Here is a 22,196-nt window from a genome sequence, read left to right on the forward strand (position 1 = left end):
AGCAAAGTGAATCAATTATACATATAAATATATCCACTTTTTTAAGATTCTTTTCCCATATAGGTCATTACAAAATACTGAGTAGAATTCCCTGTGCTATACAGTAGGTTTTACTAGTTCAGTTCAGTTCAGTTCAGTCGCTCAGTTGTGTCCGACTCTTTGCGACCCCATGAATCACAGCACGCCAGGCCTCCCTGTCCATCACCAACTCCCGGAGTTCACCCAAACCCATGTCCATTGAGTCAGTGATGCCATCCAGCCATCTCATCCTACTCGTCCCCTTTTCCTCCTGCCCCCAATCCCTCTCAGCATCAGAGTCTTTTCCAATGAGTCAACTCTTCGCATGAGGTGGCCAAAGTACTGGAGTTTCAGCTTTAGCATCATTCCTTCCAAAGAACACCCAGGACTGATCTCCTTTAGAATGGACTAGTTAGATATCTATTATATATAGTGGTATCTAGGTCAATCTCAATCTCCCAATTTATCCCTCCCTCCCTTCCCCATCCGCCCCAACCATAAGTTTGTTTTTCACATCTTTTACTCTCTGTTCTATAAATGAATTCATTTCAAACATACCAATTTGTATAATCCTGAAATAAAACTACAAAATTTACTTTACTCTGGAAGCCAAAGTGTAAGAATTAAATCCCTGAAATGTTCCAAGTATCAACTGATATGGTGATATTCATAATCTTAGGAGAATCTAAGTCAAGAAAATGTCCTTTTCAATTCTATACTAATCTCTACCCAACATAGCTCTTCCTAATATTTTTCTTGTGTAACTTTTTCATCTTGATTAGTGCTGTGCAAAAGAACTTTCCAAAATGATGAAAACATTCTGTAGGTACACTGTCCAATTAGGTAGCTCTTTTGAGCACCTGAAATGTGGCTAATAAGCAACTGTAAACAGCCACGCTTGGTTAGTGGCTGCTACCATACTGAAGAGAGTACATTCTAGATTCTGCAGCACAAGTATGCTGGAGTGAGATGTCCATTAGGCCCAAAATACTGCCATAACTGGTAAACTCAGAGCTCTAAAGCTTCCTAAGAAGAAAGCTGTAAGAAAATTCCTAGGAGAATGTCCTGCCATCCCTTTCTCTTTCTCTTCTCTTTTCTCTAAGAGTTCCACAGGCCTCTCTCATCTAGGATGGCTGCTGCATTTCCCTTTAAGGTTAGGGTAAATATTGTACTCCTGGGTCATTTAAAACTTTTATAGAGGTGCTGTCACGGTCCAGTGGTTAAGAATCTGCCTTCCAGCCAGTGCAGGGGACACAGGTTCGATCCTTGGTCCCGGAAGATGCACACAACTACTGAGGCCACATGCTGCAACCATCCAGGACCAGAGGCCATGCAGTGCAACAAAGAGAAGCCACCACAATGAGTAGCCCCTGCTCACCACAACTAGAGAAAGCCCACTCACAGCAATGAAGACCCAATGCAGCCCAAAATTAATTAATTAATTAATTTAAAAAAAAACCTTTTTAAAGCACCCTTAAACCTTGCAAGTACCTAAAAAGCCCCCTTGGATATCAGATTTAGATTAAAATCAGAATGAGCTCACATGTATGGTGCTAGTGAAACTTGCAATTTAAGATTTTTTTTAAAGTGAAACAAAGATGAATATTTTTAATGATAAAAGGTACAATTCACAAAGAAGATAGACATCATAAGCTATTAGACATCTAACAACAAAAAATCAAAGATACATAAAACAAAAATGAAAAAAAATAAGGGAAAAGAAAAAATTTATAATCATAGTGAGACGTAGTAACATGTCTCTGAGAATATTTTATCAAGTGCAGAAAAAAGAATAGGAGCATCTTGAATGATGTCATTAATAATTTAAATATGCTAAATTTACATTAACGTTAACCTTATATCCTATACAAATATTTTTAAAATTTTGTTATCTCATACGTTGTTATGTCCATAGGACATTTAGAAGAACTGGCCAAAAGGTAAACATTACTAAATTTCAAAAAGCAGAATTCTTTTTCTTGTGATCCAGATATATATATTTACATACACACACATATTATTTTTAAAATTATGTTCCATTATAGTATATAACAAGATATTGACTATAGCTTCCTTTGCTGTGGAGTAAACCTTTGGTGCTCGCTGCATATGTATTTTTTTAAATTAAAAATCTAGCTTTCTATTTTCACTAAGTCAAACAAGTAGAATCAAAATGCACAAAATTTTTAGACAAAAATTCATGTTTTCTAAAATATATATTATACATGTTATTTATGTATATGTATATAAAAGTTTTTCTACTACACTTGATAAAGGCTTGAGAAAGAACATAAAAAAAAAGAAATGGAGAAATTGGAAAACATTAAATAAATGAAATAGGAGCACTGAATATGAAATAGAAAAAGTAAAACAAACTCAATAAAAGTAAAAGATCTTCATACAGTCCAGTTGTTTGTAAACATGGCTGCCCATTAGAAATGTATCTGGAGCTCTGGCGAAAAAAAAGAAATACCTGGGCATCTGTGGTGGTAGTGATTTAGTCGCTAAGTCATGTCCAACTCTTGTGACCCCATGGACTATAGCCTGCCAGGCCCCTCTGCCCATGGGATTCTCCTGGCAAGTATACTGGAGTGGGTTGCCATTTCCTCCTGCAGAGGATATTCCCAACTCAGAAATCGAACTCGGGTCTCCTGCATTGCAGGCAGATTTCAAGATAATTCTGATATGCATCTGGATTTGATCACAGGTTCTTCTATTTAATGGTACTCTTTGTAATATAGAATTCCGTTATTTTTCTATTAACCAATCGTGACACAATGGTACTGAGTAACAATAGTTTTTCTTGTTGTTCAGTCACTAAGTTGTGTCTGACTCTTTGCGACCCCATGGACTGCAGCATGCCAGGCTTCCCTATTCTGCACCATCTCCTGGAGTTTGCTCAAACTCATGTCCATTGAGTCGGTAATGCCATCCAACCATCTGATCCTCTGTCTCTCGCTTCTCCTTCTGCCCTCAATCTTTTCTTGCTTTCTTCTTCTTTTTTAAAAAATTTTATTTTTGGCTGCACAGGGTCTTCGTTGCTTTGCACAGGTGCATGGGCTTCAACAGTTGCAGCATGTGGGCTCAGTACCTGCAGACTGCGGGCTCTAGAGCCATGGGCTCAGTGGTTGTTGTGCATGGGCTGAGATGCTCTACAGCATGTGGAATTTTCCTGGGCCAGGGATTGAACCCAAGTCCCCTGCAATGGCAGGCAGATTCTTATCCACTGCACCACAAGGAAATCCTGCTTTCATCTTTGAAATAAGTTTTTATAACATGATTTCTTTCCATACAAAAACTTTTTTTAGGAAAGGAAAAACTAATAATGTTAGGTCAGATATTCTATATTATCATGGACTGCCTCAATATTAAATGAGGACCTAATGGTGTGCTGGGTTCAATGATATGGCAGTGAATAAGAGTTCCTTAAAGACCTAGTTTCCTCTGGGAAGATATTTTATTTATTATTTAGTTAACCAATTTAGATATCTTAAATAAAACTTCAAAGTACTAAGAGCTAAGACAACTGTCAGTCGTTGTAAGAAAGTTTATTTCAGACCTGAATACTCTTAACTAGCTTCTATCAATTAGACATGCACCATATTATCAAAACAAAAACATATTATAAAAATACTGGGCACCATCACAAGGTCATATACTTCTGTACTGAAATTTGTACTATTCATTTATCTCAAGAGAAAACTCAACATTAGTTTTTTTGTTAAGTACAGAAAAAACTTCTGTTTATTTTAAGTAATGGTTCTCAGGTGGTGCAGTAGTAAAGAATCAGCCTGCCGATGCAAGAGATGCAGGTTCGACCTCTGGGTCGGGAAGATGCTCTGGAGTAGGAAATGGCAAACCACTCCAGTATTCTTGCCTGGAAATTTCTACGGACAGAGGAACCTGGTGGGCTACAGTCCATGAGGTCGCAAAGAGTCAAATATTAATGAGCTGCTGAACACACACAGTGGTTCTCTATTTTCCTGTGAAAGTAAAAACCTTTGTGTATTTATTTTACAGTTAACATCTTTAATCCTTTCAGTGGATAGTCTATGCAACAGGTTTCAAATAAGCCAAAAAGATCTAAACAGAGCTGAAAGAGATGGCTTTTGTTACCTTGTCTAGTCCTCAAAATATACAGCTTGAACTCCTATAGCGCCCTGGGTAAAGTTGGCTACTTTCAATTGTTCACTAGCGTTGTGCTGGAGTGACTGTGAGGAGATCCTCCACGGCCAAAAGCAGAGAAGCCCCAGCAAGATGGCAGGCACTGGAGCAGTGACTGCGCAGCCCTGGAGCCACTTTGAGGAGATATCCCACGTCCAAGGGCAAAGGAGAAGCCCCAGCAAGATGGTAGGAGGGATGAAATCACGTTTAGAAACAGACCCCATACCCTCCAGAGAGGCTCAGAGGACTCAAACAAACCTTTTGCACATCAGGACCCAAAGACCCCACAGAGACTGAAACAGAACAGTCTCTGAGGGTTTCCTGTGGGGGGAAGGGTCAAAAGTTGACTGCCACAGGGGCAGGGGTTCTGGGTGCAGCAGACTTGGGTATGGCATAAGCCTCTTGGAGGAGGTCGCCATTAACCTCACCATACAGCCACCAGAACTTACACAGGACTGGGAAAGAGACTTTGGAAGGCAGAAACAGAACCTTGTGCACACCAGGACCCAGGAGAAAGGAGCAATGACCCCACAACAGACTGATCTAGACGCGCTGATGACTGTCTAGGAGTCTCCGGCGGAGGCCTGGGTCAGCGGTGGCCTTCTGAAGGGTTAGGGGAACTGAGTGTAGCAGCGCCTGCACAGGACCTTTTGAAGGAGGTCACCAGTATCTTCATTACCTCCACCATGGTTTCAGTTCAGTTCACTCTGTTGTGTCCAACTCTTTGTGACCCATGCATTGTAGCACACCAGGCCACCCTGTCCATCACCCTGTCCATCACCAACTCCCGGAGTACACTCAAACTCATGTCCAATGAGTCGGTGATGCCATTCAGCCATCTCAACATCTGTGATCCTCTTCTTCTCCCGCCTTCAATCTTTACCATCATCAGGGTCTTTTCCAGTGAGTCAGCTCTTCACATCAGGTGGCCAAAGGCTTGGAGTCTCAGCTTCAGCCTCAGTCCTTCCAATGAATATTCAGGACTGATTTCCTTAAAGATGGACTGGTTGGATCTCCTTGCAGTCCAAGGGGCTCTCAAGAGTCTTCAGCACCAGAGTTCAAAAGCATCAATTCTTTGGCACTCAGGTTTCTTCATATTTCAACTCTCACATCCTAATATCACTACTGGAAAAACCATAGCCTTGACTAGACAGACCTTTGTTGGCAAAGTAATGTCTCTGCTTTTTAACAGGCTGTCTAGGTTGGTCATAACTTTCCTTCCGCGGAGTAAGTGTCTTTTAATTTCATGGCTGCAATCACCACCTGCAGTGATTTTTGGAGCCCCCCAAAATAAAGTCTGACACTGTTTCCACTGTTTCCCCATCTATTTCCCATGAAGTGATGGGACCAGATGCCATGAGCTTCGTTTTCTGAATGTTGAGCTTTAAGCCAATTTTTTCACTCTCCTCTTTCACTTTCATCAAGAGGCTCTTTAGTTCTTCACTTTCTGCCATAAGCGTGGTGTTATCTGCATATCTGAGGTTACTGATATTTCTCCCAGCAATCTTGATTCCAGCCTGGCATTTCTCATGATGTACTCTGCATATAAGTTAAATAAGCAGAGTGACAATATACAGCTGTGATGTACCCCTTGCTCTATTTGGAACCAGTCTGTTGTTCCATGTCCAGTTCTAATTGTTGCTTCCTGACCTGCATACAGATTTCTCAAGACGCAGGTCAGATGGTCTGATATTCCCATCTCTTTCAGAATTTTCCACAATTGTGGTTATCCACATAGTCAAAGGCTTTGGCATAGTCAATAAAGCAGAAATAGATGATTTTCTGGAACTCTTGTCAGTTTTTCGATAATCCAACAGATGCTGACAATTTGATCTTTGGTTCCTCTGCCTTTTCTAAAACCAGCCTAAACAGCTGGAATTTCACGATTCACGTACTGTTGAAGCCTGGCTTGGAGAATTTTGAGCATTACTTTACTAGCATGTGAGATGAATGTGATTGTGCCTTAGTTCGAGCATTCTTTGGAATTGCCTTTCTTTGGGATTGGAATGAAAACTGACGTTTTCCAGTCCTGTAACCACTGCTGAGTTTTCCAAATCTGCAGGCGTATTGAGTGCAGCACTTTCACAGCATCACCTTTTACGACTGAAATAGCTCAAATGAAATTCCATCACCTCCACTAGCTTTATTTGTACTGATGCTTCCTAAGGCCCACTTAACTTCGCATTCCAGGATGTCTGGCTCTAGGTCAGTGATCATACTATCGTGATTATCTGGGTGGTGAAGATGTTTTTTGTAGAGTTCTTCTGGGTATTCTTGCCACCTCTTCTTAATATCTTCTGCTTCTGTTAGGTCCATACCATTTCTGTCCTTTATTGGGCCCATCTTTGCTTTTGAACTGTGGTGCTGGAGAGGACTCTTGAGAGTCCCTTAGACTGCAAGGAGATCCAACCAGTCCATTCTAAAGGAGATCAGTCCTGGGTGTTCACTGGAAGGACTGATGCTAAAGCTGAAAGTCCAATACTTTGCCCACCTCATGCGAAGAGTTGACTCATTGGAAAAGACCCTGATACTGGGAGGAATTTGGGGAAGGAGAAGGGGACGACAGAGGATGAGATGGCTGGATGGCATCTCCAACTCGATGGACATGAGTTTGAGTAAACTCCGGGAGTTGGTGATGGACAGGGAGGCCTGGCGTTCTGCAATTCATGGGGACGCAAAGAGTCGAACACGACTGAGCGACTGAACTGAACTGAACTGGCGTGAATTGTTCTCTTGGTATCTCTAATTTTTTTTAAGAGATCTCCAGTCTTTCGCATTCTATTGTTTTCCTCTATTTCTTTGCAGTGATTACTAAGGAAGGCTTTCTTATCTCTCCTTGCTGTTCTTTGAAACTCTGCATTCAAATGGGTATATCTTTCCTTTTCTCCTCTGCTTTCTACTTCTTCTTTTCACAACTATTTGTAAGGCCTCCTCAGACAACCATTTTGCCTGTTTGCCTTCCTTTTTCTTTGGGATGGTCTTGATCCCTGCCTCCTGCACAGTGTCACAAACCTCCATCCATAGTTCTTCAGGCACTCTATCTATCTGATCTAATCCCTTGAATCTATTTCTCACATCCATGGTATAATTGTAAGTGATTTGATTTAGCTCACACCTGAATAGTCTGGCCTGGAGAATTCCATGCTGTATAGCCCATGGGGTTGCAAAGAACTGGACACAACTGAGTGACTTTCACTTTCACTACCTTCGTCTATGACACTGTAGAGTGACACTAGCAAATCTGTACTCGTCACATAACTAATCATTTTAACTAAACCTTTGCAATGAGTAAAACTGCTCAGAATCTGCAAAGAGGCACTAGAACAGCATTTTAGCTGCCTTCTAAGATTGCATTCCAGGGTCTAACTGTGACACAGAAACCCTAAGAAAATTAACTGTTCTGGGCAGAAAGAAGGAAGAAGATATACTAGGTCCCTGGGGCACATTAACTAATCAATTAAATTTAAAAGGGATCTGATAATCTGGTGCTGCCTGAGGGAGCAGCCCAAGTCCAAGGTCAGGGCTGCCAAGAGGAGCTACCCCATTTCCAAGCTAAGGAGCAGAGGCTGCGCTTTGCTGGAGCAGCCATGAAGAGATAACCCACATCCAAGGTAAGAGAAACCCAAGTTAAGATGGAAGGTGCTCAGAGAGGGCATCAGAGGGCAGACAGACTAAAACCACAATCACAGAAAACTAGCCAACCTGATTACACGGACCACAGCTTGTCTGACTTAATGAAACTAAGCCATGCTGTGTAAAGATACCCAAGACAGAGAGGTCACGGTGGAGAGGTCTGACAGAATGTGGTCCACTGGAGAAAGGAATGGCAACCACTTCAGTATTCTTGCCTTGAGAACCTCATGAACAGTATGAAAAGGCAACAAATTAGGACACTGAAAGATGAACTCCCCAGGTCGGCAGATGCACAATATGCTACTGGACATAAGTGGAGAAGTAACTCCAGAAAGAATGAAGGGAAGGAGCCAAAGAAAAAACAACACCCAGTTGTGGATGTGACAGGTGACAGAAATAAGGTCCGATGCTGTAAAGAGCAATATGGCATAGAAACATGGAATGTCAGGTCCACGAATCAAAGCAAATTAGAAGTGGTCAAACAGGAGATGGCAAGAGTGAACGTCAACATTCTAGGAATCAGCGAACTAAGATGGACTAGAATCGGTGAATTTAACTCAAGATGACCATTATATCTACTACTATGGGCAGGAATCCCTTAGAGAAATGGAGTAGCCAACATGGTCAACAGAAGAGTCTGAAATGCAGTACTTGGATGCTATCTCAAAAACGACAGGATGATCTCTGTTCGTCTCCAAGGCAAACTTAATCCAAGTCTATATCCCAACCAGTAATGCTGAAGAAGCTGAAGTTGAATGGTTCTATGAAGATCTAGAAGACCTTTTAGAACTAACACCCAAAAAAGATGTCCTTTTCATTATAGGAGACTGGAATGCCAAAGTAGGAAGTCAAGAAACACCTGCAGTAACAGGCAAATTTGGCCTTGGAATGCGGAATGAAGCAGGGCAAAGGCTAATAGAGGTTTGCCAAGAGAATGCACAACACTCCCTTCCAACAAAACAAGAAAAGACCCTACACATGGACATCATCAGATGGTTAACACCAAAATCAGGTAGATTATATTGTTTGGAGCCAAAGATGGAGAAGTTCTATACAGTAGGCTAAAACAAGACAGGGAGCTGACTATGGCTCAGATCATGAACTCCTTATTGCCAAATTCAGACTTAAATTGAACGAAGTGGAGAAAACCACTAGACCATTCAGGTATGACCTAAATCACATCCCTTTTGATTATACAGTGGAAGTGAGAAATAGATTTACTGGACTAGATCTGATAGACAGAGTGCCTGAAGAACTATGGACAGAAATTCGTAACATTGTATAAGAAGCACTGATCAAAACTATCCCCAAGAAAAAGAAATGCAAAAAGGCAAAATGGTTGTCTGAGGAGGCCTTACAAAATAGCTGTGAAAAAAGGAGAAGCAAAAAGCAAAGAAAAGGAAAGATAGACCCATTTGAATGCAGAGTTCCAAAGAATAGCAAGGAGAGATAAGAAAGCTTTCCTCAGTGATCAATGCAAAGAAATAGAGAAAAACAACAGAATGGGAAAGACTAGAGATCTCTTCAAGAAAATTACAGATACCAAGGGAACATTTCATGCAAAGATGGGCTCAATAAAGGACAGAAATGGTATGGACCTAACAGAAGCAGAAGATACTACACAGAAGAACTATACAAAAAAGATCTTCATGACCTAGATAATCACAATGGTGTGATCATTCACCTAGAGCCAGACATCCTGGAATGTGAAGTCAAGTGGGCCTTAGGAAGCATCATTACGAACAAAGCTCCTGAGGGTGATGCAATTCCATTTGAGCTATTTCAAATCCTGAAAGATGATGCTGTGAAAGTGCTGCACTCAATATGTCAGCAAATTAGGAAAACTAAGCAGCGGCCACCGGACTGGAAAATGTCAGTTTTCATTCCAAATCCAAAGAAAGGTAATGCCAAAGAATGCTCCAACTACTGCACAATCACATTCATCTCACAACACTCGTAAAGTAGTGCTTAAAATTCTCCAAGCCAGGCTTCAGCAATATGTGAACTGTGAACTTCCAGATGTTCAAGCTGGTTTTAGAAAAGGCAGAGGAACCCGAGATCAAATTGCCAACATCCGCTGGATCATTGAAAAACCAAGAGAGTTCCACAAAAACATCTATTTCTGCTTTATTGATGATGCCAAAGCCTCTGACTGTGTGGATCACAATAAACTGTGGAAAATTCTGAAAGAGATGGGAATACCAGACCACCTGACCTGCCTCTTGAGGAACCTCTATGCAGGTCAGGAAGCAACATTTAGAACTGGACATGGAACAACAGACTGGTTCCAAATAGGAAAAGGAGTATGTCAAGGCTGTATACTGTCACCCTGCTTATTTAACTTATATGCAAAGTACATCATGAGAAGTGCTGGGCTGGAAGAAGCACAAGCTGGAATCAAGATTGCCGGGAGAAACAGCAATAACCTCAGATATGCAGATGACACTACGCTTATGGCAGAAAGTGAAGAGGAACTAAAAAGCCTCTTGATGAAAGTGAAAGTGGAGAGTGAAAAAGTTGGCTTAAAGCTCAACATTCAGAAAACGAAGCTCATGGCATCTGGTCCCATCACTTCATGGCAAATAGATGGGGAAACAGTGGAAACAATGACAGACTTTTTTATTTTGGGGTGCTCCAAAATCAATGCAGATGGTGATGGCAGCCATGAAATTAAAGATGCTTGCTCCATGGAAGAAAAGCTATGAGCAATCTAGACAGTATGTTAAAAAAACAGAGACATTACTTTGCCAACAAAGTTACATCTAGTCAAACCTATGGTTTTCCCAATAGTCATGTATGGATGTGAGAGTTGGACCATAAAGAAAACTGATGCTTTTGAACTGTGGTTTTGGAGAAGATTCTTGAAGGTCCCTTGGACTGCAAGGAGATCCAACCAGTCCATCCTCAAGGAAATCAGTCCTGAATATCACTGGAAGAACTGATGCTGAAGCTGAAACTTCAATACTTTGGCCACCTGATGCGAAGAACTGACTCACTGGAAAAGACCCTGTTTCTGGTAAAGACTGAAGGCAGGAGAAGGGGATGACCTAGGTTGAGATGGCTGGATGGTATCACCTACTTGATGGACAGGACTTTGAGAAAGCTTCGGGAGTTGGTGATGGACAGGGAAGCTTAGTGTGCTGCAGTGCACAGGGTTACAAAGAGTGGGACGTGACTGAAGTGATGTGAACTGGGTTCACAGTAATATTAAACAGGAGGTACAAAGACTTGCCCCATGCTCCCAGTCCTCACCCTCCACATCCTCTTCCTTTACCAAGAACCCCTACCATACAGATTTGTTTCATCTGTATCTGATCAACGTACATTGATACATCAGTATCCAACAAAGTCCCAGCTGACATTAGAGTTCACTCTTGGGTGTCTCACATTCTATGCTTTGGACAAAGTATCCAAGTGTATCTACCATTACAGTATCATGGAGTAGTTTCACCTCCTAAAAATCTTCTGAACTCTATCCTTTCTTCCCTGCTACAAACCTTGGATGTCACTGATCTTTTTACTTTTTATAAAGTATCCCTTTTCTACAATGCTATGTGGTTGGAATTATACAGCACACAGCCTTCACAGATTAGCTTCTTTCACTTAGTATTTAAGTTTCTTCCATGTCTTTTCATGACTTGATGGTTCATTTCTTGTTAGAACTGAATAATATTCATTGTCTGCATATATTAGTTTACTTACTCATTCACCTACTGAAAGACATTTTGGTTGCTTTCAAGTTTGGTAACTATGAATAAAGATGCTGTAAACATCTGTATGCAGGTTTCTGTGCAATATAAGAATGTAAGTTCTCAGCTTCCCTGGGTAAATTTAGTGTAACTGCTGGATCATATGGTAAGAGACCTGGAGGAGGGCATGGCAACCCACTCCAGTATTCTTGTTTGGAGAATCCCCCTGACAAAGCCTGGTAAATATGGTACACAGGATTGCAAAACAGCTGGATAAGACTGAAGCAATTTAGCACGCACATGCATGGTAAGAGAACGTTGAGTGTTGTAAGAAACCACCGAACTATCTTCCCAAAAAGCTGTACCATTTCACATTTCCACCAGCAATAAAGGAGAGTTCCTGTTGCTTCACATCCTCACCAGCATTTGGAGTTGCCAAGCATTCTGGATTTTGGCCATTTATCTCTACGTTCTCATTTCCCCGAATTAGTTGTCAACCGCACATTTTCTTGTTTTCTCTTCTATGGCCATGCCGCATGGCATGTGAGATTGTAGTTCCCAGACCAGTGGAAGCACAGAGCTCTAACCACCAGACCACCAAGAAATTCCCGGCATACCTTCTTTGGTGAGGTCTCTGTTAAGATTTTTGGCTCACTTTTTAATTGAGTTCTTTGTTTTTTCACTTGTTAAGTTTTAAGGGTTCTTTGTACAGTAAAACAGTTCTTATCTTTTGCAGTTATTTTCTCCCAAATTGTCTTCACGTTCTCTTGATACTGTCTTTCAGAAAGCATACGTTGTCACCTTTAATGTAGTCCACTCATCAATTCATTTTTTCATGACTACTACCTTTGGTGTTGTATCTAAAACATCATCACCAAACCTAAGGTAATCTGGATGTTCTCCCATGTTATCTAGGAGTTTTATAATTTTGCATTTCACATTTTGGTCTGTTATCTGAAATTTGAGTTAATCTGAGTTAATTTTGTGAAGGATGTAGAATCTATGCCTAGATTCATTTTTTTGCAAGTGGATATCCTAGTGTCAAGTATCATTTGCTGAAAAGATTCTGTGCTTTTCAGCTGGTGCGGTGGGGAGGAGAGGGTGGAATGTATGCAGAGAGTAACAAGGAAACATTAAAAAAAAAAAAGACTGTGCTTTTAATAGAACATTGTGCATAAAATATAAAATTCCTATAAGGAGATGTGGTCCTATCTGCACTTCTGAAAGATATTCAAATATCAAGATTGCCTGATAAGCAGAAGAGATGTACAAAGCAAACACAAAGACCATTCAGGACGGACTCATACCTGGTTTAGAGGCTGGCAAGGGGCAAGGGCTAAAATCAACAAAGCAGGGGAAAAAAACCTTAGGATTCCTAGACTTATCAGAGTTGGTGAGGTGTGTAAGTAACAGGCAGCTAAAGAGAAGAGTCTCTCTTCATTGTCCAACTCTTCCTACTTACAAGAAAGGAATCAGAAATTCACCAGCTTCCCTTCCCCTTAAGTCAAATTTCCTGTATCAAGTCATTCCAGGGTCGCTAAGAGTCTGACACTACTGAGCGACTTCACTTTCACTTTTCACTTTCATGCATTGGAGAAGGCAATGGCAACCCACTCCAGTGTTCTTGCCTGGAGAATCCCAGGGACGGGGGAGCCTGGTGGGCTGCCGTCTATGGGGTCACACAGAGTCAGACACGACTGAAGTGACTTAGCAAAAATGAATATAGCGGGTACCTGCAAATGACTTATCACAGACATATCCCAATGTAGTGAAACTAAAATCCTGTTCATATACTAAAATCCTACTTTTAAATTCAGAGCATTTGCTGCAATTAATGTATGCAAGTAATAAAGTGATCCACAGGCAGAATTTCCATGTAATTTCTATTCAGGAAAAAAATTAAGTACCTAATTTTCAACATTACTCTGAAGCTTTCCATAGAGAATCTTCACTTCTGTTTAACTGAAATGTATCAATCTTCCTTTTAACAGAAATGACTTGGCAGGTCAAAAAGGAAACTTTGCTCTTTAATAAAAGAAAGTGTTTTTTACTAATGAAATCTTCTCCTACTTTTCGCTGCTTCCAGAACGAAGATAAAATTTAATTCTGTACAAGTGGGAAAATGACAAGCATAGCAGAAAAGTTACTCTGCCAACCAAAGGGTCTATAATGATGGTGAACAGACCAGAATCATTAAAACATAAGTAGTGGCTGCAAAGTGAAACATACGAAAACTATTATAAAGGTAACATGAAATAAGTGACATGAATATCCCCAAGGGAAATACCTGGAGAGGTTATCTTTAATTTAGGTATACTAAGGAAACCCAAGTAAGATGGTAGGTGTTGCGAGAGAGCATCAGAGGGCAGACACACTGAAACCATACTCACAGAAAACTAGTCAATCTAATCACACTAGGACCACAGCCTTGTCTAACTCATGAAACCAAGCCATGCTCGCGGGGCAACCCAAGTCGGGTGGCTCATGGTGGAGAGGTCTGACAGATTGTGGTCCACTGGAGAAAGGAATGGCAAACCAATTCAGTATTCTTGCCTTGAGAACCCCATCAACAGTATGAAAAGGCAAAATGATAGGATACTGAAAGAGGAACTTCCCAGGTCATTAGGTGCCCAATATGCTACTGGAGATCAGTGGAGAAATAACTCCAGAAAGAATGAAGGGATGGAGCCAAAGCAAAAACAATACCCAGCTGTGGATGTGACTGGTGACAGAAGCAAGGTCCAATGCTGTAAAGAGCAATATTGCATAGGAACCTGGAATGTCAGGTCCATGAATCAAGGCAAATTGGAAGCGGTCAAACAAGAGATGGCAAGACTGAATGTCAACATTCTAGGAATCAGTAAACTAAAATGGACTGGAATGGGTGAATTTAACTCAGATGACCACTGTATCTACTACTGCAGGCAGGAATCCCTCAGAAGAAATGGAGTAGCCATCATGGTCAACAAAGAGTCTGAAATGCAGTACTTGGATGCAATCTCAAAAACGACAGAATGATCTCTGTTCGTCTCCAAGGCAAACCATTCAATATCACAGTTATCCAAGTCTATGCCCCAACCAGTAACGCTGAAGAAGCTGAAGTTGAGCGGTTTTATGAAGACCTACAAGACCTTTTAGAACTAAAACTCAAAAGAGATGTTCTTTTCATTATAGGGGACTGGAATGCAAAAGTCGGTATCAAGAAACACCTAGAATAACAGGCAAATTTGACCTTGGAATGCGGAATGAAGCGGCACAAAGACGACCAGAGTTTTGCCAAGAAAATGCACTGGTCATAGAAAAAACCCTCTTCTAACAACCCAAGAGAAGACTCTACACAAGGACATCACCAGATGGTCAACACTGAAATCAGACTGATTATATTCTTTGCAGCCAAAGATGGAGAAGTTCTATACAGTCAACAAAAAAAAGACCAGGAGCTGACTGTGGCTCAGAGCATGAACTCCTTATTACCAAATTCAGATTAAACTGAAAAAAGTAGGGAAAACCGCTAGAGCATTCAGGTATGACCTAAATCAAATCCCTTATGATTATACAGTGGAAGTGAGAAATAGATTTAAGGGCCTAGATCTGATAGATAGAGTGCCTGATAACTATGGAATGAGGTTTGTGACACTGTACAGGAGACAGGGATCAAGACCATCCTCATGGAAAAGAAATGCAAAAAAGCAAAACGGCTGTCTGGGGAGGCTTTACAAATAGCTGTGAAAAGAAGAGAGGCGAAAAGCAAAGGAGAAAAGGAAAGATATAAGCATCTGAATACAGAGTTCCAGAGAATAGCAAGAAGAGATAAGAAAGCCTTCTTCAGTGATCAATGCAAAGAAATAGAGGGAAAGAACAGAATGGGAAAGACTAGAGATCTCTTCAAGAAAACTAGAGATACCAAGGGAACATTTCATGCAAAGATGGGCTTGATAAAGGACAGAAATGGTATGGACCTAACAGAAGTAGAAGATATTAAGAAGAGATGGCAAGAATACACGGAAGAACTGTACAGAAAAGATCTTCACGATCCAGATAATCATGATGGTGTGATCACTAACCTAGAGCCAGACATCCTGGAATGTGAAGTCAAGTGGGCCTTGGAAAGCATCACTACGAACAAAGCTAGTGGAGATGATGGAATTCCAGTTGAGCTGTTTCAAATCCTGAAAGATGAGGCTGTGAAAGTGCTGCACTCAATATGCCAGCAAGTTTGGAAAACTCAGCAGTGGCCACAGGACTGGAAAAGGCCAGTTTTCATTCCAATTCCAAAGAAAGGCAACGCCAAAGAATGCTCAAACTACCGCACAATTGCACTCATTTCACATGCTAGTAAAGTAATGCTCAAAATTCTCCAAAACAGGCTTCAGCAATATGTGAACCGTGAACTTCTTGATGTTCAAGCTGGTTTTAGAAAAGGCAGAGGAACCAGAGATCAAATTGCCAACATCTGCTGGATCATCGAAAATGTAAGAAAGTTCCAGAAAAACATCTACTTCCGCTTTATTGACTATGCCAAAGCCTTGACTGTGTGGATCACAAAAAACTGTGGAAAATTCTGAAAGAGATGGGAATACCAGATCACCTAACCTGCCTCTTGAGAAATCTGTATGCAGGTCAGGAAGCAACGATTAGAACTGGACATGGAACAACAGACTGGTTCCAAATAGGAAAAGGAGTACATCAAGGCTGTACACTGTCACCCTGCTTATTTAACTTCTATGCAGAGTATATCATGAGAAACGCTGGTCTGGAAGAAACACAAGATGGAATCAAGATTGCCTGGAAAAATATCAATAATCTCAGATATGCAGATGACACCACGCTTATGGCAGAAAGTGAAGAGGAGCTAAAAAGCCTCTTGATGAAAGTGAAACAGGAGAGTGAAAAAGCTGCCTTAAAGCTCAACATTCAGAAAACGAGTATCATGGCATCCGGCCCCATCACTTCATGGCAAATAGATGGGGAAACAGTGGAAACAGTGTCAGACTTTATTTCTTGGGGCTCCAGAATCACTGCAGATGATGACTGCAGCCATGAAATTAAAAGACGCTTACTCCTTGGAAGGAAAGTTATGACCAACCTAGATAGCATATTCAAAAGCAGAGACACTACTTTGCCAACAAAGGTCCATCTAGTCAAGGCTATGGTTTTTCCTGTGGTCATGTATGGATGTGAGAGTTGGACTGTGAAGAAGGCTGAGTGCCGAAGAATTGATGCTTTTGAACTGTGGTGTTGGAGAAGACTCTTGAGCGTCCCTTGGACTGCAAGGAGATCCAACCAGTCCATTCTGAAGGAGATCAGCCCTGGGATTTCTTTGGAAGGAATGATGCTAAAGCTGAAACTCCAGTACTTTGGCCACCTCATGGGAAGAGTTGACTCATTGTGAAAGACTCTGATGCTGGAGGGATTGGGGGCAGGAGGAGAAGGGGATGACAGAGGATGAGATGGCTGGATGGCATCACTGACTTGACGGATGTGAGTCTGAGTGAACTCCAGGAGTTGGTGATGGACAGGGAGGCCTGGCGTGCTGCGATTCATGCGGTCACAATGAGTCAGATTCGCCTGAGCGACTGAACTGGGAGAATGAAAAATATTTGACCATCTTTACTGTCACTACCAATAACATTTTTCTGAAATGTTGGGGTTAAGATGGAATCTCTTAAAACCTAGGCCCTAAAGCCCTCAGATCGCACACAAAATTTGTTGTATGCAGATATATGATCTAAACAGAGGTTCGTATAGCAACTCTAAAACAACAGAAAATTTTCAATGAAAGGACATTTATTTTTTCATAAGACTGATGAGAAATACTTTAAACTTAGATATGATGGCTACATAAAACTGTTGTTGTTAGACACTCAGTCGTGTCCAGTTCTTTGCAACCCCATGAACTGTAGCCCACCAGGATCCTCTGTCCATGGAATTTTCCGGGCAAGAATATTGGAGTGGGTTGCCATTCTGTTTTCCATGGGATCTTCCTGACCCAGGGACTTAACCTGGGTCATCTGCATTGCAGGCAGATTCTTTTATCAGCTGAGCCACCACGGAAGGGCTACATAAAATAGGTAATATAATAAAAGATTCAGTGCCACGTAATAATATATATAACAATGAAATAACTATCCCTATCTGGGAAATGTAGGACTTTTGAAAGGAAAAGTGAAAGTGTAGTTGCTCTGTCATGTCCAACTCTTTGCAACCCCGTGGACTGTAGCCCACTAGGCTCCACTGTCCGTGGAATTTTCCCAGCAAGAATACTGGAGTAAATTGCCATTTCCTTCTCCAAGGGCTCTTGCTAACCCAGGGATCAAACTCATATCTCCTGCACCTCCTGCATTGGCAGGACGATTGGATTGCTTACCATTGAGCCACTTGGGAAGCCCTAGATATCCACATACAAAAGGATAAAGATGGATCCTTACTACCCACTATACACAAAAGTTACCCAAAATCGAAACTATAAAACTCTTAGAAGAAAACAAAGGAATAAATCTTTGAGACCTTGAATTAGGTAATGGCTAACAACACAAAAAGCTCAAGTGGCAACAGAAAGAAATAGATAAACTCAATTTCATGAAAATTTAAAACTTCATACTTCAAAGCACACCATCAAGAAAATGAAAAGACAAGCCACCAAACAGGAGAAAATATTGGCAAATCATATCTCTATATGAGACTTGTATTCACAATACATAAGGAACTCATGGAACTCAACAAATAACTCAGTTAAAAAATGGGTAAATGATTTGAATAGACATTTCATGATATATATACACAAATGGCAAGTTCAGTTCAGTTCCGTTCAGTCACTCAGTCGTGTCCGACTCTTTGCGACCCCATGAATCGCAGCATGCCAGGCCTCCCTGTCCATCACCAATTCCCAGAGTTCACTCAGACTCACGTTGTCCATCGAGTCAGTGATGCCATCCAGCTATCTCATCCTCTGTCGTCCCCTTCTCCTCCTGCCCCCAATCCCTCCCAGCATCACAGTCTTTTCCAATGAGTCAACTCTTCGCATGAGGTAGCCAAAGTACTGGAGTTTCAGCTTCAGCATCATTCCTTCCAAAGAAATCCCAGGGCTGATCTCCTTCAGAATGGACTGGTTGGATCTCCTTGCAGTCCAAGGGACGCTCAAGAGTCTTCTCCAACACCACAGTTCAAAAGCATCAATTCTTCGGCACTCAGCCTTCTTCACAGTCCAACTCTCACATCCATACATGACCACAGGAAAAACCATAGCCTTGACTAGACGGACCTTAGTCAGCAAAGTAATGTCTCTGCTTTTGAATATACTATCTAGGTTGGTCATAACTTTTCTTCCAAGGAGTAAGCGTCTTTTAATTTCATGGCTGCAGTCACCATCTGCAGTGATTTTGGAGCCCCCCAAAATAAAGCCTGACTCTGTTTCCACTGTTTCCCCATCTATTTGCCATGAAGTGACGGGACCGGATGAGCTTCAGCAATACGTGAACCGTGAACTTCCTGATGTTCAAGCTGGTTTTAGAAAAGGCAGAGGAACCAGAGACCAAATTGCCAACATCCGTTGGATCATGGAAAAAGCAAGAGAGTTCCAGAAATACATCCACTTCTGCTTTATTGACTATGCCAAAGCCTTTGACTGTGTGGATCACAATAAATTGTGGAAAATTCTGAAAGAGATGGGAATACCAGACCACCTGACCTGCCTCTTGAGAAATCTGTATGCAGGTCAGGAAGCAGCAGTTAGAACTGGACATGGAACAACAGATTGGTTCCAAATAGGAAAAGGAGTATGCCAAGGCTGTATATTGTCACCCTGCTTATTTAACTTATATGCAGAGTACATCATGAGAAACGGTGGTCTGGAAGAAGCACAAGCTGGAATCAAGATTGCAGGGAGAAATATCAATAATCTCAGATATGGAGATGACACCACCCTTATGCAGAAAGTGAAGAGGAACTAAAAAGCCTCTTGATGAAAGTGAAAGTGGACAGTGAAAAAGTTGGCTTAAAGCTCAACATTCAGAAAATGAAGACACAAATGGCAAATAAGCATGAAAAGATACTCAACATCTTAGTCATCAGGGAAATGCAAATCAAAACCACAATGAGATACCACTTCATACCCACTAGGATGCCTAAAATAGAAAGACAGACAATAACAACTGTCGGTTAAGATTAGAGAAATTGGAATCCTCATACACTGATGGTAGGATTATAAAATGCTGCAGCCACTTGGAAAACAGTTTGCCTGTTCCTCAAAAAGTTAAACACAGAGTTACCATATACTTCCATATAACTCCATATACCATCAATTCCACTCATAGGTACATACTCAAGAGAACTGGAAATATAGATTCACCAGTAAGTTTGTATGTGAACATTTATGGTAGTGCTATTCTATTCATAACAGTAAAAAAGTAGAAACAATATAAATGTCCATCAACACAAAATGTGGCATACCCACACAATACATTTAACAATAAAAAGAAATGAAGTAATGACACATACTACAACATGGATAAACCTTGATAACATGTTAAGTGAAAGACAGTCATGAAAGATTACATATTGGATGAGTCCATTTATATGAGATGTCCTAAATAAGCAAATACAGAAACAGAAAATAGATTAGAGGCTGCCAGATGCAGGGAATAAGAGAAGGGAGGGAAGGAACTGCTAATATTTTTAAAGGAGTATTCTTGAGAGGTAAGGAAATTGTTCTAAAAAGAGTTGTGATGGTTCACAACTCTACGAATATACTAAAAACCACTGAATTGTACACTTTAAAAAGTTTTATGTTATATAAATGTTATCAAAAAAGCTGTTATAAAAACAAAACAAATTTAAAGGTGTGAATTAGAGGGAAGGAATTGTGCTTATAGCACAGAAATAGTTCTGCTCCTAATAATTACAAAGAAGGAAAGAAAAAAAAGGACCGTCTTAAGTCATAGTCACCACTAAGAATGTTAAAAAATTTTTTCCAGGTGACCACAATTACAACAAGCTCACAAAGCAAAAAGTATTGTAGTTATTTTGTTCTTTAGAATTCAACAGAATGCTATAATTGCATTTAAAAGACAAAAGTTATATTACGATGATTAGAGCAATCTAAAATTTGAGAAAAAAAATAAAGATCATTTAAATATACAACATTTTTTAAGGCTTACTGAAATAACTAAAGAGAGTCATACTACTCTGGATATGCCAATATTCTAACTTTGCTTAATGAAATCAACTGAAGAAAAAAATTTCAAGACAAGTATTCTACAAGGATAACAATTAAGTAACTCATACAACTGAGCTTCTAAAAGGAAACAAAATTAAACACTCAAATCTTTCAAAATTAGTTAGTTCATTAATGCAAACCAGAAACACTACAGAATTCAGATGTTGCACCATTCTAAGAAGTAACAACACTATTACCTAAAAACTGGAAAGTTAAGAATAAGAACTATACCACTCTCTCTCCTCATCTTCCAAGGGGTGGGGGATGAAAATTAAGAAGTAAAGTTACTGGCTTTGCGCACATGTCACGTTTTTATCTTAGTCTGAGGCCTGATTTGGAATAATGTGGTCACCTATTTGTTAAAGTGTGGCATACTCATTTTACTTATTACTACTACTCAAAATGATAACAGACTAAACTTTTTTGTAATGATCAAAAAGTGCTATTCATTGAATACTGAATGTATTTAAGGTATAATTTTAAAACCTTCACACACTCCATTATCAATTCATTTAATCCTTATATCAATCAGAGGGCTAGGAATTACTACCTATTTTACAGCAGGAAACAGGAACCATTTACGCCTCAGTCTGGCCAGGCAAGCTACTGAAAAATGTCATCAACCCCTCCCAAGGAAAAGATCAAAACCAATTTTTATATTTCATTACAGGTTAAAAGAAAAAATACGAAATGCACTATTGGCATATTTTCTTTGACTGTCAAATAGATGTGAAAATGTATTGATAACACTTAGGCTCATCTCTAGGTGATAAAGTTGTGAAGTGAAAACTCCACTACTACAAAAACTCATCCTTAAGTGATAGCAGTCAAGACTATGGATAATCGGTTTATTTTCCTTTTAATTCTTATCCAAATTCCTTCCAAAAACAGAGAAAACCAGACATATCAAAAGAAAAAGTAATTTTTAAAATACTTTACAGAAGAACAGAAAAGTAAAACCAACAAATACTTACTTCCCTCTCCATGAATGTTTTGTTGTGTAGAAACATGCTAAATCCTTATTTTCCTTAATAATGTTCATTTTGTGCTGAATCCTGAAAGATAAAAATATGGGTCAATTTTGTAATAGTGCTAACCTTGAGAGTTTTTCCTGAATCTCCCCCATCATATTTTCATAGACTGCCATATGGTACTGATTTTAAGACACCCACTTTTTATACAAGACCGTAAGGATGGTCTGTTCACCTCTCTATCAGAGAGCCTTTAGCACACTATATTGTTACAGCTCTTTTCCACCACGCTGAGTCTGAGGACAAGAATTGCCCTCGTATCAACATCCCAAGAATAGAGAATGTAGTAAAAAGTGTTAAAGTAAATGAATCTTTAAATCTCACACTGCCAAACAATATTTTAACACATGACTGTCAAGTGTCAAACCAACTCTAAAAGGTTTTGTCTAGCTGCTAAGTGCTGGCCATCTTGCTGTCACTGTCACTTTAAAGGGAACTTAATATAAA

General features: G+C 40.3%; 1 protein-coding gene across 1 annotated transcript in view; it reads right to left on the minus strand.

Annotated features, from left to right (window-relative positions):
- The window catches only part of DNAJC13 (DnaJ heat shock protein family (Hsp40) member C13), a 157,620-nt gene that overhangs the window by 113,489 nt on the left and 21,935 nt on the right, over positions 1 to 22,196 (minus strand). The window contains exon 2 of the mRNA XM_052656719.1: positions 21,693 to 21,773. Within this exon, the coding sequence (XP_052512679.1) occupies positions 21,693 to 21,760 (68 nt within the window). The 5' untranslated portion in view covers positions 21,761 to 21,773. The remainder of the gene's footprint in view (positions 1 to 21,692; positions 21,774 to 22,196) is intronic.

The sequence above is a fragment of the Budorcas taxicolor genome, chromosome 1 (genome assembly GCF_023091745.1).
Source record: "Budorcas taxicolor isolate Tak-1 chromosome 1, Takin1.1, whole genome shotgun sequence".
NCBI lineage: Eukaryota > Metazoa > Chordata > Mammalia > Artiodactyla > Bovidae > Budorcas > Budorcas taxicolor.